At 46.4% G+C, this 17,224-nt stretch overlaps 1 protein-coding gene and 1 non-coding gene across 2 annotated transcripts in view; both read right to left on the reverse strand.

Moving 5' to 3' along the window:
• The window catches only part of Ptprn2 (protein tyrosine phosphatase receptor type N2), a 722,848-nt gene that overhangs the window by 643,733 nt on the left and 61,891 nt on the right, over window positions 1-17,224 (reverse strand). The window contains exon 2 of the mRNA XM_057782319.1: window positions 5,801-5,851. Coding sequence (XP_057638302.1) covers window positions 5,801-5,851 — 51 coding nt within the window. The remainder of the gene's footprint in view (window positions 1-5,800; window positions 5,852-17,224) is intronic.
• On the reverse strand, window positions 918-1,019 carry LOC130883275 (U6 spliceosomal RNA). The gene has a single exon (XR_009057959.1). It is a non-coding gene; the product is annotated as a U6 spliceosomal RNA (small nuclear RNA).

Here is a 17,224-nt window from a genome sequence, read left to right on the forward strand (position 1 = left end):
TAGTGAGGTAACCCAGACACAGACAATTATCACATGTACTCACTTATAAGTGGTTTTTAAACATAAAGCAAAGAAAACCAGCCCACGAATCGCAATCCCAGAGAACTTAGACAACAATGAGGAACTTAAGAGAGACCTACATAGATATAATCTACATAGAAAGTAGAAAAAGATCTCCTGAATAAATTGGGAGCATGGGGACCTTGGGGGAAGGTTGAAGGGAGGTGAGAGACGGGGGGAGCAGAGAAAAAATGTAGAGATCAATAAAAAAAGAATGGACGCAGAAAAAAGTTCATGAACAATTTTATTAGAGTTTGAGAGAAAAGACAGCAGAGTTGGGGTAGAAATTCTGCAGCAGCCAGTAGGGGGAAAAGGGAGAGCATCCCCTTTCAGTTAGCCCCGGAATGGAAATAGCTTACTCAGAAAGAAAAAGAGCTCCTGAAGATTGGAAGCAGACTAGTGAGCCCCTAAAAATCACAGCCATGCAGTACATGCTCTTCTATAGCCCCCTCCCTCCATCCTGTTTGGATTTCCAGGGCTCCGTTCAGCACATGCTCTGTTTGTCAGATGATGCCAGGGTCGAGAAGGGTTTCCAGTGTTTCCCTGCTAGCTGGCTTCTTACTCTTGCGCAGGCGCATTAATCTTGATGAAGCTTTTGTAGGTCCCACTCCCCTGTAACATTCCCGAGATAACTCACTCAGCCTTTCTCCTCTTCCTTCATTAAATCCCTTCAGCAGAGGACCCTCCCTGTTTGCTGAGAGCAGGATACAAATGACGACAAAGTCAGGCATGGCCCCACAGTCAGTGTGATCTTCGGGCGGAATTTTCCAAAGTTCGCCACTCCTGGCAAGCCGGCACTTCCAGCACCTGTGTGGCACAGGGCCACTAGGAGGAGGCGGCTGTTTTCTGTTCTTTTTTTAAATATGGAATGCTTCATGAATTTACATGTTAGCACAGGAGCCATGCTAACCTTCTCTGTACTGTTCCAACGTTAGTATGTGTGCTGCCGTCGTGAGCACAGGGCTATATTAAGTGCTCATTGGTCAGGTACTGACCCATAAAGTAGAACCACATATTATTAACTTTGTTTTATTTTAAATACTCGGCTATTAAATTGCTAAAAGCTAGCAGGCTCAAAGAGCACTAAATGGGCCCCATCTAATTTTATCACAATTGTCCTTCTTAGAATTTAAAATACCATATCAATAAAGATGTTTGTAAGAAAACATTTGAAAAACAGAAAAATATAAGGAAAGTAGAGTGACTGCCCAGATGAGGAGCCATAGCTTGGCACGTGCCTTTGAGCCCTTCCCTTCCCATCTGCATAGCCGTCCCCATATCAAATGGGTTCTCCTCTCACAACTCGGGGCTTTTAATGGTCTCCATGCTCGTTTTCTAATGTCTGCCCGATATTTGGATCATGAATAAAACAGAAGTGCATGGTTAATACTGCCTGCCAACTTAATCAGGTCTAGATGAACCAAAGAGCAGACTCTGGGCCTGTTTGTAATGTCTATAATGGAGTTTTCAGATTAAGTTAACTAAGGTGGAAGTTACCTAACTTTGGGCAGCTCCATACCTTGCAACAGGGACCAGCCACCTCATGCTCCTGGTGCCGCACCTTCCCCACCATAATGGGCTCTATTTTAAATTGTAAACCATACACAGTAAAGAGTTTCTCACCAAAATCGCTTCTCGTAATGTGTTTGGGTAGAGCAACAAGAGAAGTAGCTAACACCACAATTATAAAAGCACTCCCTGGGCTGGAGAGGTGGCCAAGCGGTCAAAAGCACGGACTGCTCTTCCAGAGGACCAATTTTGGTTCCCAGCACCCACATTTGGCTCTCACTATCTGTAATTCAAGTCCTAGGGGATCTAATGCCCCCTGCAGGCCTCTGTGAGCCCCAGACATACACATTGCACAGACATACATGCAAGTACATGTAAATAAACAATAAACTTTTTAAAGCATTCTGATTTCAATATTGATGATACATCTGCTGTGTCTAGAATGCATATAATTATCACTGCAAAGAGTTATCTGTGCCAGAAGCTTCCTTTAATACTTCGGGTTGTCTATCTTGTGAGTCAGATTACAGGCTGGGACTTGTGGAGCCCAGAGACACCTCCATGAACCACTGACCCAGTGCTGTAACATAAGCACTATTTTAAACCTTTGCAAATTTGCTTTAGTTCTTTCTCATTCGTGGGATTACTTTTTTAGGACTTATTGTCTAGCTTTTGACATTCAGGGTTACTAGTTCTGGAAGAAAATCTAATTCCAAGCCTTTTGAAGCAGATTTTTCTCACACAGGAATCTTATGTGACTGTTCTAAACTCTGTTTTCTTCAGCCCATACTAGGATGGCAAAACACTCAGAACACTTACAGCTTTTCCTCTAATGACCAAATACTGTTTCAGAGTTTACATTTTTAAGCTTTTGATTGAGGGATATTGGGGCTGTGGTAAGAAGTGTCACCCAAAACATCTGTGTGCTTAGGCCTGTCCCTACTAAGAAATGGTTGGATCCTGAGTACTCTGACCTAATCAATGGGTTGGTCAGTGTATGTATTCATAATTTTGTGGTACTACTGAGAGGTGGTAGAAATGGAAATGTGGGGTTTAGTGGGAGGAAGAAGGTCTCTCTCTTAGTGAGAGGAAGAAGGTCTCTCACTTAGTGAGAGGAAGAAGGTCTCTCTCTTAGTGAGAGGAAGAAAGCAGTTTTTGAAGTGCACACCTTGTCCGCAGCTCCCATCCTGTCCCTCAGCTTCCCCTCTGTCATGAGGTGGGCAGCTCTACTATTTTGTGCCTTCTTGATCTTCCTGTTTGTCCTCCTGTGTCAAAGGGAGTAGAGACAGCTGACCATGGAGCAGTGGTTCTCAAGCTTTCCCCTGCTGCAGCTCTTTCCTGGAGTTCCTCATGTTGTGGTGACCCCAACCATAAACTTATTTTCATTGCTGCTTCTTAACTGCAATTTTGCTACTGCTATGAATTGTAATGAAAATATATTCGAAGATACAGGCTTGTCAAAGGAGTTGTGACCCACAGGTTCAGAACCACTTCCATAGCCCCAAACCCCTAAAACCACAAGGCAAAATAATGTTTCCCTCCTTTTAAGTTTCTTTTCCTATTATTTTGCCAAGGCAATAAAAAACTAACATACCCAATGGTAATCATATACTCCTGCGGTGAAGTCTGCCATCCCAGCCATTTTCAGGTGTGTAGCTCGGTGGCATGAAGAACTGAAGAACACCACTGCAATGTAGTCATGAACACACCACCTCTAGAACTTTCTCATCTCCTAAACTGAAGGCCCTCACCAATTAAAACTCCCCAACCCTCATCTGCAGATGCTGCCTCCCAACACCCAGCTGTCTGTCTTTGAATCTGTTGCTCTAGGAGCCAGCGAAGGTCAAAACATCCGGCATTTGTCGTTTCCTGCGGCTGGCTATTTTACAGAGCATAGTGTCCCTATGTCAGTGATGCCCTACGGTGTACAGGACCAGGTTTTCTTTCTCCACCCACTGAGGGAGAAACTCTGCCTCTCTCCATGCAGGGATATAATGAAAGTGCCGTGGTGCTCACAGGTGTGTATGTATTCTTCAGGGCTCTGCTGTCAGTGGGCATAAGCCCACAAGCAGGATCGCTGAGTCATACCCATACTTGACTTTCAATGAGCAGCTGGACTCTTCCCATGGTGCAGGACCATTTCATACTCCCTCCCCTTTCCCAGATTCCTGCTAATGTTGTCTGTTTTGTTGTTGTTCTGTGTAGGTGCGGTAATTTTTTTTTTTTTTACAGTACTGAAGATCAAACCAGGGCCTTGTAATACAAAGTAGGTCTCTACCACTGAGCTAAACCCCTAGCCCTTTTATTTCCTTTGCTTTTCTAAATAACAGGTGTAAATTGACTATGTTTAGCTTTTGATATTCTTTATAAATTACCTCATTCCTCCCAAGCACTTTAATCTTCTGGTTTTGTTTTAAAGGTCTACAGGCGTCTAAAAAGCACAAATTAGCTAATAAGATTATACATATCTGTCTCTATCCCGAGAAAAGGAGAGAATGAAAGAGATCCCATGTGTGAATGCAAGCACCCGGGACTCCATGCCACACCCTGCCCCATGGCCACCTGTCCATCTTCACTGATCCAGGTCACACCTCTCTGCTCCACCAGCTGGCAGGCTCAATTATGCAGTCACCATGACAACAGTAAATCCAGGCCAGCAGCAACAGGATGTTATGTTTCTTGTCTCCAGTCAGCCACAGCAAACACTCAGGCTTGCAGCCCTTGAATGGCCTGCCTTGCCCTTTCCTAGACCTAACTGCACTAGAAAACAGTCTGTTCCCTTACATCAAGACCTGAATATCTATATTTACATTTAAATTGCTTTTCTTTCCCAAAGAATGGAAAGCTATTATCTTAATAATGTGCCTATCACTGAGGGTTGGAAAGGCAAGCTGGAGTTAGGGAAGAACCTTCCAGACTTGCTTTCTGCTGAGGGAAGGGTAACAGTTGTGTCTGTCATTTTGTTGGTACTGTGTTTCTGGTTACACAAAACATATGTGCATGCGCACACACACATTTTGTGTCCATTTTGATCAGAGCTTGGTGGGTTCAGACTGATAAAATATTTTTAAGATAGTATACTTAATGATTTCTCAAAAAAAAAAAAGCAGCACAAAGAACAATGCAAGGAGGCTGGAGTTGTGCCAGATGTTTGGCCACAGGGTTGGCAGGATCCACACCTGGCGTGGCCTGGTGTCACATTCCTCCAGAAAGCAAACAAAGCAGGGCTGGGGACAGTTGGCATCCTGCTCTCCTTCCTTCCAAGGGCCAGTGCTGTCCTTCCCTGTTGGCTCTTGCTGCCTTCTTAGACACACAGACAGCTCTCCCCCACCCTGAGACTCCTGATCGAGGCCACGGGGCTGGTCCTCTGCACGACCGACTGACAAGCACTTGGCTTAGTGTTTCAGCACAGACAAAGCTCAGCTCCTGCACTCAAGGGCGGGCCTGCTCTGTCCCCAAGGCTGCTGACTTCTCTGCTGCCAATACACACCCGTGGCTAGGCAGGGTCAGGAAGAGCACCTGTGCCAGCTCAGACGCCGCCGACGCCGCAGCAGGACACTTGCCCTCCCCACAGGCAGTAAGCTGAGAGGAAAGGCATGGTGTGCCTGCCTCTCCAGCCTGCCTGGGGTTTCTGGGGGCCACTGTATACCCAGCCTCACTCTGTAACGCACAACTGTGACCTTCAAGCATAATGTCCACCCCTCCTGTGGTTCAGTGAACTCCCAAGAACTGGTCACCTACCAACCAAGACACAAAGTAGTTTCCTTTATTTGAGAAGTCCTTGGCCACTTCCTTCCCTGCTGACAGCCACTCAGCAGGAGCTCACTTTAAGAAGGACTTCCTGTGAGCTCAGCCTCAAGACATGAACACAGAAAATGTGCAGTCATCGAGCACAGGCTGGGTGTGCGGGGCAAGCAGGGCTAGTGCTGAGGAAAGCCAGCACACCGAACTCACGCTCAGCCTCTCTTCCCCACACTAAAGTCCGTCATCAGCCATGCTCCTGCCTCTGCTACTGAGCTTCTAGAGAACAGCCCTAAACTCAGGGAACAGGGCCAATGGCTCTGAGACACACATCTGTGTGTAAGATCTCTCTATCGATATCACATCCAAAGACAAACAGTTGTGCTGCCCTCTTCAGAATACACATCTCCCTAGGCTGGAGGTCCCACTCCTACTCACAGCAGAAGGAAGAGATCAGAGCTTCGGCAGTGCCCCATGAACCCACACTCACCGTTCACACAGGCCTCCGATGATCCACACAGGCCATCCTCAAACAAGCAGCCTAGATAAGAAAGACAGAAGAGGAGTCAGTGACAGAGATACCAAGGACTCTTGAGGCTTTCAGACCCCCATGCAGGTTCCTTGGGTCTACTTAATCATGATGGAGCTAGGTTATTCTGAAGCTATTATAACAGATCCCTGAATGATCTGACCAAACTCTTCATCAGGATGCTTGGCATGCCCTGTGCCTTCAAGGCCACATCAGAGAGAGCCCACATCCTTGGCAGATGTGCCCCTCCCCTAGCCTCACAGCATTGCTAAGCTGACCACCCAAGGAAGTCTCAGGGGCTTGAGACTGAGCTCACAGCTAGAAGCATCATGGGGCAGAAGTACACACAACAGAAATGGACCAGACATATATTACACAGAGATGGATGCTCACCTACATCTGACCCTCATGCTCTACAGCTGTACACACAGGGATGGATGCTGGCATCTGCCCCATGCCCTCTCTACAGCTGTGCACACAGGGATGGATGCTGGCATCTGATCCCATGCTCTCTCTACAGCTGTGTACACAGGGATGGATGCTGGCATCTGACCCCATGCTCTCTCTACAGCTGTGCACACAGGGATGGATGCTGGCATCTGCCCCCATCTCTACAGCTGTGCACACAGGGATGGATGTTGGCATCTGTCCCATGTTCTACAGCTGTGCACACAGGGATGGATGCTGGCATCTGTCCCATGTTCTACAGCTGTGCACACGGGGATGGATCCTGGCATCTGACCCCATGATCTACAGCTGTGCACACAGGGATGGATGCTGGCATCTGCCCTATGCTCTACAGCTGTGCACACAGGGATGGATGCTGGCATCTGACCCCATGTTCTACAGCTGTGCACACAGTGATGGATGCTGGCATCTGATCCCATGCTCTCTCTACAGCTGTGCACAGAGGGATGGATGCTGGCATCTGACCACATGATCTACAGCTGTGCACACAGGGACGGATGCTGGCATCTGCCTCATCTCTACAGCTGTGCACACAGGGATGGATGCTGGCATCTGACCCCATCTCTAGGGAGACTGGCTGTGTGCTATATTCTATAGGGAGGCTTCTGCAATGTCAGTGACCACCATGGACAATGAAAAAATAGGAAAGAACAAGTAGGTGAAGGGAAACAGAGGACATGAAGAGTGACAGAAGAATAAAGAACCTGCACTTAAAGAGAACACACAAAGATGGCTAGCCTCTCCCTGCAACTGAAAGAGACCTTGATAACCTCTGATGAAATAGGAAGGTGAGCCAATGGTAAATGTGCTCACCCAGCAGGGAGTAGGCAGCTGGCTGCTATCTTACAGTGTGCCAAGCCACCTTGAACACAGAGAAGGGATGGACATCATCTAGGCAGGGTCAGGGGTGAGGCATGAGAGAGGCCTCTATCTCTACTCAGATGAGTGCCCCCTCTTAGGAATACAATCCTATATTCACACCTGTACCAGTGCAGTGATAGGAGCCCACAAAAGCTGGTATGCTCTGAACATACTTATCTTTCAACAACAAAGCCTAATGCCTTCGTGGCTGTTTCTCTAGTGGTCAAACTCCTATGCATCTACCAATACCCATTCAAAAGACCCCCATGGTGTCCTCCACACAGGCCAGCCCAGTGAGTCTGCCAGACACCACATGGACCTGCCACAGTGTGCAATGATTATTAACTAAAGGGTGCACTCAGGACTGAGGTTCTTGGGGTCTTCTTTGCATCTTCTGTCCATTCTTCCATGGCTGCCGTTATGTCTAAGTAAGTAAATGAGTGCAAGAAAACTGATAAACTGAGAGAAAATTATTAATTTCAAAATGACTGAATCATTAACTCCTTCACACAAGAGTTGGTACAATTACTTATAGCTAGCTACAGGAGCCAACAGCACTTAGCAAGCATAGGTGGAGCAAGACACAGAACCAGGCTCACAAAGGACACACAGACCTGCAATTCCCACAGGCCAGTGGCCTCCTTTCATCCTTAGAGTCGCTCCATTGACCTGTCAGAGGAGAAAGTCATGGCAGGCAGGATCCTTTGCTTAGGTTACTTGTATTAAGAGGACTCTGGGTCACACGCAGGGGAGCTGACCCCACACAGTCACTTATTCATCCTATTGTTTTGTACACTTGAGACTAGCAAGCTCAACCGTAGCAGCCTCTACCCTAAGAGATGCCATTTCTTCAAAATAATGATATAGTCTTATGGAAAACTGTATTTTCACCTGTAAAGCACATTTTTAGCATATTCATGTCACATACTTTATCCCTGAAGCAGCCCTGCCTCATCTGTACCTCCACCCCCAACGACCTACAGCCTCATGACACCCAGGGCCATCCCCTCATCCATAGGCACTGAATTCAAGCAGTATTTTAAGGAAGGACAGCTGTGGCTGTGAGCCTTTTAAGAATACTGGGATATAGCAGGTAACATCTCAGAGCTGTAGGCATAGGCAGCATGCTGGCTGACACAAGTGCCATGCCCTACTGTGGTCAAGTGGCTTCTCTGATCTCAGCACTGTAAACAGTAAAATTAAGGCCAGGTTTGTCAGTTTCTGAACTGCTTCTATCTGACTGCCGATTTTCCCCTCAGTGACGTCAGCAGAAATGAACTGTGGGAGGCTCCCATCAGTCTGATTGACACCTCTCTCCTCCCAGGGTACAGAATTGCAAGGGCACCTTAAGCTGGAAGACAGGCTGGGGTAGTCATGCACCATTGCTCCACACCCTGGTTCCAGCAGTTGGCATAAAGCACTGTTCCATGCCATGGCCATGGCCGTGGGCATATGGCACTGTTCCATGCCATGGCCGTGGGCATACGGCACTGCTCCATGCCATGGCCATGGCTGTGGGCATACAGCACTGTTCCACACCCTGACCATGGCCGTGGCTGTGGGCATACAACACTGTTCCACACCCTGACCGTGGCTGTGGGCATACAGCACTGTCCCACACCCTGACCATGGCCGTGGCTGTGGGCATACAGCACTGTTCCACACCCTGACCATGGCCATGCGTATGCAGCACAGTTCCACACCCTGGCTGTGGCTGTGGGTATGCAGCACTGTTCCATGTTCTGGCCGTGGCCATTGGTATGCAACTCTGGTGAGCACCATCAAGTGTCTACAGGAAGACTGAGACAAAGGCAGGGTGGCAGGCACAAGTGCAGACACACAGCTCAGTTAAGGGCTTCCCCACAGAGTTCTATGTCACATGATATGGCAGATGCCAGAACACTCTAGAAAAAGCATAGACTTCCTGTATCTGCCTGAATCACACCAGACAATTAGAACTGATGGAACAAAATGGGCAATGACATGCTCCTGTAAGATTCAGCTACACAAGGCAGCCTGGCCCTAGCATCTGCCCAGCTAGAGTCATTGTAGGAGCCTAATGAGCCTGTGCCTCGGGAAGATCTGCCAAAAGGAAATGGAAGAGCAAGACTTCAACGAGGCATTCCCAGAGGCTCAGAGGACACTTATCTCAAGCCACAAGTCACAGAGCGCTAATTACCTGCTAATTTATGTGCATTGCTATATGCTCTAAAATCAATGACAATATATTTCATTGTAAATACCAGACATCTAATAACATTGATTATCGTGGTAAGTCATCCAGAGATAAGGAGTGTCACAGTAGAGGCTGGTGTCCCACCCTGGAGTCTGAGACTTAGCTGCTCCAGTGTATTCCACCCAGCCGTGTCCAGGGACACGTGGCCAGAGGCAGAGGCAGGCCCTCAAATGAACACAGCCCCACCAACCAGCAGCTCACAAATGTTCTACACCTAAAGACAAATGTCAGCCTGAGGCAAGCAGGTGATCCACAGAGAACACCGGCATGAGTCATCTTCACAATGTAGTACCCTGCATTTCACAAACACACACACACACACACCTGTAACTCCTTAGTATTAACATGTTGTCCACTCTTCCATGAAAATACGTCACATTTCAAAAATTCTCAAATGGCTCCTTCAGCTGACTACCCTAGAGCAGGGCATGGAGCTCAGAGAATTCTTCCTACTTGTCCACTAGGCTCCCATACTTCAGCACACACCATATGGATGCATGCATGTGGCTATACATATGTACATATGGGTGCACAACCACATGCACATTCATATATGTGTCTACACATGGACACTTAAATAAGCAATATATGCATTCATGGACACTCCCACATGGACATTCACATAAACATATATTTGTTCACACTCTAATATGTACATCCACATGTATATGCACATACATACACATGTGTTTATACATACATATGTGGAAACACACTTATGTCTACACACACATATACACAAGAAGTCACACATATATATGCACACATTATACTCACACACACATGCATATCTATGGCAGAGAGAAAGGACTTCAGATTCAGGGATCATCTTTCTTGTGGAGAGGGGGCCGAATTAACTACCTTCCTGCTCACTATTTTGGGAAAAGCTCTGAGATGTATGCAAACCCACAATCACATACAGTTGTGACAGGTTTTTTTTTAACCTAAGAGCATTAAAAATATATGGATTTAAAACTGAATTCTCTCGGCAAGATAATAAAATATTTTCCCACTCAGGCATGTCATGTGAGCAGAATGGATGGGCCCGGGTCTCCTACAGAGCAGCTGGGGATTCTTAGAATCCAAAAGTGCTCTTACCAAATTTTCATAAGTGGGAACCGATAATTCTTTGAAATCATTTAGTATTGTAGCCAAATAAAACTTAACAAACCCCATCTGGTGTGTGGATCACGTAGCATGAGTTAATAATGAGTGTATTACTGTTTTCCCAGTGGTAACTATGCACACATAACAAAGTACTCTCATGCATCCCTTTTCTATCAGTGTTCCCTCTTCGGAGTCCTCTATGGCAGTCCCTCCTCCCTCTCTGCAACTTGGTCCTCTTTGAGCTGCCCCTCACCTGGCAGGAGCATCATGGGCCAGAATCTGTGAAGGTGGCAGAATCCATTAGCAGACAGGCATGTGGTAAGGTTAAACCTGTATCTCAGCCACTTAACTGAGCCTATTCTCAATGCAGAATACCCTCAATGCAGTGAGGCGCTGCTGAAAGCTGATCTGAAGAAACACAAAAGATGATAAATCCACCCAAGGGATAGAGCCTATCGGCTCTGATTCAAGGGACCCCACATTAGGCATCCATCTCTGGATTGGAGGTTGGTCTGCCTGGTCTTTTGATGTCAATCTGGAGTGTGTTTTGTTTATTCTCATTAACCTGGACTACTCTACACTTTCTGAAGATGCTTTCCTGGCTCTCACAGAAGCCATCTAAAAGCTATGTCAATGTGCACCCTACATAGAAAGGTCTGAACTGAGCCTTGAGCTATTCAGAAAGTCAGCCCACAAAGAACTCCTGTCCCACAGAAGTCTGCATTCCAAGCTCTTCCATAAACTGGGCCCCGAGCTTCAGGGCTCCTCTCCCATGGTGGCATGTCACTACTGTGGGATACCTCTGCGATGGCCCCACCAATGCCCAATCACTCCGAATGCACAGTCAGTTCATAAATCCTTTAGCTGCTCTACTGGCTTCCTGTGTAAATGGACATCCTCAGCTTCACCCCATTCTGTATTATTATTCTCTCCCAAACCCTGTCAGTTCTTCCCAGCTTCTCCAGAACCAAGCACATCTGCCTGCTCACATATAGGACTCAGTGTTATATGCTCTGGCAGAGAACTTCTCCTGGGTGAGAATGTTCTTGCCATCTGGTGGTCACAGCCTGGGGATTCAGGACACAGACACTGAATGGGTGATCTGACTCATAAGGAAGTCACCTCTCAGGTAGCAAAGAGGCTCCATGGCAGGCAGCCAAAGCCCCTGGTTCTGCACTGTATGAGTCTGTAACCTTGGCAACAGTCATTCTTTCTCTCCAACACCCCTTTGCTGTTAGATATACATGGAAAGGGCAGGTGTAGTTAAGGACCATCAGAAACTTAGTGGTCTTCCATCAGTCAGGTCCCAGGCACTCCCTGAGGGCAGCAGAGCTCCTGGGCCTCAGTCCCAGGCAGCAGGAACTCTGACTGGACCATGTTCAGTCATGCCTCTTCCATTTCAACAAAGAGTTTTCCATTTGAGGGAGCAAACCCTCTAAATTCCAGAAGCTAGGAGCTGATATGGTTTCAGACTGACCCAGGCTAGTAAGAGGAGGAAGGGAGCTTCTGTGAAAGGAGGTAGAGACCATAGCTAAGGGTATTATTCCTGACAGCCACACTGTGGTAGATTGAGTGAGAATGACCTCCAGGCACATATGTTTGGCTATTTGGTTTCCAGTTTGGAACTGTTTGGGAAGGATTAAGAGGTCCGGCCTTGTTGGAGGTATACCACTGGAGGTGGGCTTTGAGGTTTCAAAAGCCTCCAGCCATCCCAATTCTCTCTCTCTCTCTCTCTCTCTCTCTCTCTCTCTCTCTCTCTCTCTCTCTCTCTCACCTGCTCTTGCTCTGCCTCCTACTTATGGATCAAGCTGTGACTCTCAACTGCTCCTGACATCATGCTTTTGATCCATAGACTCTAACCCCTGAAACTATAAGCCAGTTAAACACATTATCTAGGCCATGGTGTTTTATCAAAGAAATAGAAAAGTAACTAAGGCACACAGGGACACACAAGCCATTCTGGATTATGAGTTAAATATTCACAGAAGCCTATGGAATTCATCCAATAAGAGCCTGCATTTGACAGCATGAACGAGCACAAAGAAACTCATGCACCTTGACTCACTCAACATGCTGGTATCTGTTAATGAATGCTAGTTCCTGAAGCTTAGCTCCAAGAGATCAGGGCTTCAGTCAGACACCATTAGGAACATTTTAGGCTAAGGATATAGCTTAGTTCATAGAGTGCTTGTCTAGTGAAGCCCTGGGTTCAATTCCCAGTACCACATAAAAGTGGGCAGGTAGTGGCACATGCCTGTAATCCATGCACCTGGGAGTTGGCAGCAGGAGGATCATAAATACCTGGTTACCCTTGGCTACTGTGGGGACCCACAGAATTGGGTCCATTCCACCTTGACCACAGGTCAGAGAGTTCAGGCCTATTCCTGCTCCTTCAAGGATATGACGTGAGTTTTGACCCAGGGAATGGCTGCCTACAGGATGCTTGGCCTAAGATGTTGTCTTATATGCCCTGCCTAAACAACAGAATGCTTAACTCAGGGTATAGCTATGTGATGCTTCAGGTATTGAAGAGGTAATTACTGTTTGTTCTTTGTATAATGTTAAAGCAGTCTCTTGCCTTCTCCCCTTTTTGGATTGGGGTATATAAGCATATGGAAAATAAACACAGGCAAATTCAGTATCCACTGAATTACTCTCCCAGTCCTATTCTGTGTCTCTGTTCCTTTTCTTTCATATTTCTGTTCCTCCTGCCTAAAATCTCTAATCCTCATGCCCCTACCTTGGAATGTGAGAACCCCATTGAGGTTGGACTATGATAGATGTTGCCACAACGTGGGACCCCAACACGCAACCTGATGAGCTTGAGGCCAAACTGGGTTACATGAAACCCCATGAAGAAAAGAAGAGGAGGAGGGAGAAAAGGAGGAAAAGAAGGAAGAGGAGGAGAGCATCTCCCTTGTCAGGGGTAGCATCACTGGAATACTGTCTGTCCTTGGTCTGTTAGAAAATCCTATGCTTCTCCCTCTGCTCAAGTGAGGGATGGGAGGCGCAATCATTCCTGGGTCATATGTGACAATACTGCTCAGCCTTTTGTGATAAACACACACGGACTTACAGTCTGACAGACATAATGCAGGTAAGCCCTACCAGCCCCTGTTGCGGTGACTCTGGTGGTGCTCGATGATCTCTATACTCAGAGACTATACTGTGTATCAGTACACCTCTGTCACCCGTCACAGTAAGTCAGCATGTGGGACTGCTATGTGCCACTCTAAAGCTTTGATGATGATGATGATGATGATGATGATGATGATGATGATGATAACACAGTGGCTATGCTCAAGTTTGGAAAATCCCCTACCAACACCTGCAGAAGACCCTTCAACACAGACACAGTCAGTAGCAATTCTTAATGCCCATCAAGACCACCCCTTTTCTTCCTAGTAGAAAAGCTGAAAATTCCAGGGATGGTACTAAGAAACTTCTATTCTGGGAGCTACAAAACATAGAAAGAAAAAGAATAAAGATGTGAAGATTAAAATCACCTCACTTCATTGCTCTAGCCAGGAAGGGAGTGACCTGGACCCCATGCCAGCCCTGAATCTGCTGTGAGCACCCACACCCTCTGGCACCTTCTTGAAAAGAATGAGTTGTGATACCCACAGGAGCTAAGGGCAGTGGTCCAGCCAAGCCTCAAGCAGGGACTGCTGTCTATATGTTACCACTCCTAGTCTCAGCATTATCAGAGTAAGAGGTTCAGGCTACTAGGACCACAGTGTCCTCAGAATTCTCACACCCACACATTTACAAATGTTCCTATTAAAATAAGGATGTGTTAAATCAGGCTAAACCTCCAGGCAGGGATGGAGCTGGATATCAGTCTATATCACAGCCCCTGTTCTTGAAGATCCATGAAAGGTGATATTTAATGCCCAGAAACCCAGCTTCCCCTGTCACAGTGAGCTCAGACATCTTCATACTTGTGAGTCAGAACACCAGCTCTTTCCACCCAAGACTCATACAAAATTTGTAGCTGAAATTTCAAAAGAGGAAGAGGCCACTCCTAGCACCAACCTGATGGGTCCTTGGCCTGGTCGCTCCTTAGTAGGGTTGAGAGGCCTGTGGGGCCTGTGTTTACTTCCTACCACACTTCTATATATGAAGGTCAGGCCGCCACTGGGACAGACTAACCCCTTCCTACCCAGAGGAGGAAATTCCATTTCCACAGCTCAGATGACATTCATGTCCACAAGATTCCCCATACCCCCACATCCTGCAACTCCCCATTCCCTATTAGCTAAAGGGTCATGGTGAGCAGCTGCAACTTTTGCTTAAAAGAAGTACCCTCACCCTACCTGCCACTGAGTACAGCAAGCATGTGTGCAAGACATGCCATGGTAGAGCTCAAGGGATGAGCCTACCATTCCCTGCCCAAAATCGTCCTGCCTCTAAGACTAAATCCTAGGCCAGGTCAGCAAAAGTCTGGTCTCCAAACAACTAGAATATTAGGGGACATTTGAAAGAACAGTAAGTAATAACTTTCATTCTGAGGAATATAAAGTCCTTCTTGAGACTCATTCTGGACTGGGAAAAGAAATAATTGGCCATTTGAGAAGAAACCAAGAGGTAGGACAAGCAAAGTCAATACCTTGGTAAGTCACCCCCATCCTAAAAGAGTCATCTCTTTGACTTTGCTATCTACATAGCCAGCTCAGGCACCGATGGGCAGGAATGGGGCATCTCTCCCCCACCCATGCTGCCACATGACAGATGAGTAATGGAGACAGCTCTCCCACCCTCACAACCTCAGAGCTGGCTCATCCACACCTCCACCAACAGGGTTGGCTCTACAGTGCTGCTCAGATGAGGTGCAGGGCCTGCTCTCCTGGGTGTTTACTGCCCAGGTGAGGTGCAGGGCCTGCTCTCCTGGGTGTTTACTGCCCAGTTGAGGTGCAGGGCCTGCTCTCCTGGGTGTTTACTGCCCAGTTGAGGTGCAGGGCCTGCTCTTCCAAGTGTTGCAGCTGATAGAGGTATTTTGAGTAGTGTTTTAATTGGTTCTTTGCTTTTGTCATCAGATAATTTCCTGAAAGAGAATAGTGTTTTCAAAGGGAGATTTACTAAGTGATACCTTTGGGAGAAGAAAGTATTTTAAAGTTTATTCTGTAAATACAGGCTTTCAAATAAAAGTTAAAAAAATACCAGATGAAGAACTTTGAATATCAAAAACACTGCAGAGGTAGGTGCCATGCTGCAGAATCAGGAAGTAAGACTTCAGCTGGAGGGTATCCCAGAGCTACACAGAGGAGACCTGTATCAAATATGAGACTGGATGAAGTCTAATGGATGGAAAGGCCAGTTGCTGAGGTGGGGCTTTCGTGGATTCTCTGACCTGATTTCCAGAACCCAAACTACCTGTCAAGCTGGGCTTTTCACCATTCTGAACAAACTTGCCCCCTATGGAAAAGGGAAAGTGGAGCTGACGCTAGGCACTACTTATTCCACGACCCTTATGTTCACAGGAGATGGTTACAGGGAATCCCTCAGGAGCCCTGAGGGCTTTGCATCATCAGACCCTCACCCCACAACAGCACAGCACTGCTCACACTGTAGTGTGCACAAGAACCAGCTGCAGGTGCCAAAAAGGTCAGGCTTGTGTTTCCAGTGAGCTCCCAAAAGCAGTCTACATGTCCCATGCTCAGAAACATGATATAGAATGAGTAAATAAATCTATTTAAACTCTTGGATCAGCACATCATTAAAGATTACATTATAAACTAATAAGCCCTTATGATTCATTTTCTAGATCTAAATTTTCTGGATTTTTTTAAGGAGGGACAGTCTAATTGAGGCAGGATCTCCTGTAACCTCAAACTCACTACATAACAGAGGTTGGTCTTGAATTCCAGTCTCCCCACCTCTAACTCCAAATACTGTGGTGACAGATGTGTGCTCCCACATCTGGCCTACATTCAACTATTTAAGTAGCCCAATAACAAATGATACACTTTGTTCGATCTGTACTAAACTATTTATGTAGGGGGAAATCATATCCTAACTAAGAGGCTGATACAAAGGATGAGATTAGATTTCTTCTTGATAGGAACTTCTCTCTAGTTCCTCTATCAACCAAGTTAAAACAAGGTTCATATCCAAAAATATGTAAAACTTCAAGAGTGGCAAAGCCATCCTGGAAGGATACAGATGACATGTCACTCAGTCTTTCTAGACCTGTTTTTGAAAGGCATTATTGGGAATATTTTGTATTATAAAGTCAATAAAATGTACAAAATCAGGAAAAAAATTAAAGCATTGCCCATCTCCCAGAGACAGCCTCCTGGTGGTTCTTGGATTTCTATCCACTTTCTTTAATGCACACACACACACACACACACACACACACATCATAGCCTGCACTTTTGATTCTGACATAGTGAACATTCTCTGACTTTTCACAGTTATGAAGCTGGAAGAAAACATCAGAAGCCCTCTAGCCTTCCTTTCTCTTTTCAGCTATGAACCAGTGATCACCTGTAACCCAGCTCAGGAAGATGAGACTGGGGGGAGAGAGGGGATCATGACTTTGAGGCTAGGCTAGGCTACAAAGTGATTTCCAAGTTAATGTAAAGTATGTATTAAGATTCTGTATCAGAAAAGGAACAAAATAGAGCTATAAAGATGGCTCAATAGTTAAGAACAAGCACTTACTGCCCTTCCAGATGACCCAGGTTCAAGTCCCAGTCCCTACATAGCAG

The sequence above is a fragment of the Chionomys nivalis genome, chromosome 10 (genome assembly GCF_950005125.1).
Source record: "Chionomys nivalis chromosome 10, mChiNiv1.1, whole genome shotgun sequence".
Lineage (NCBI taxonomy): Eukaryota > Metazoa > Chordata > Mammalia > Rodentia > Cricetidae > Chionomys > Chionomys nivalis.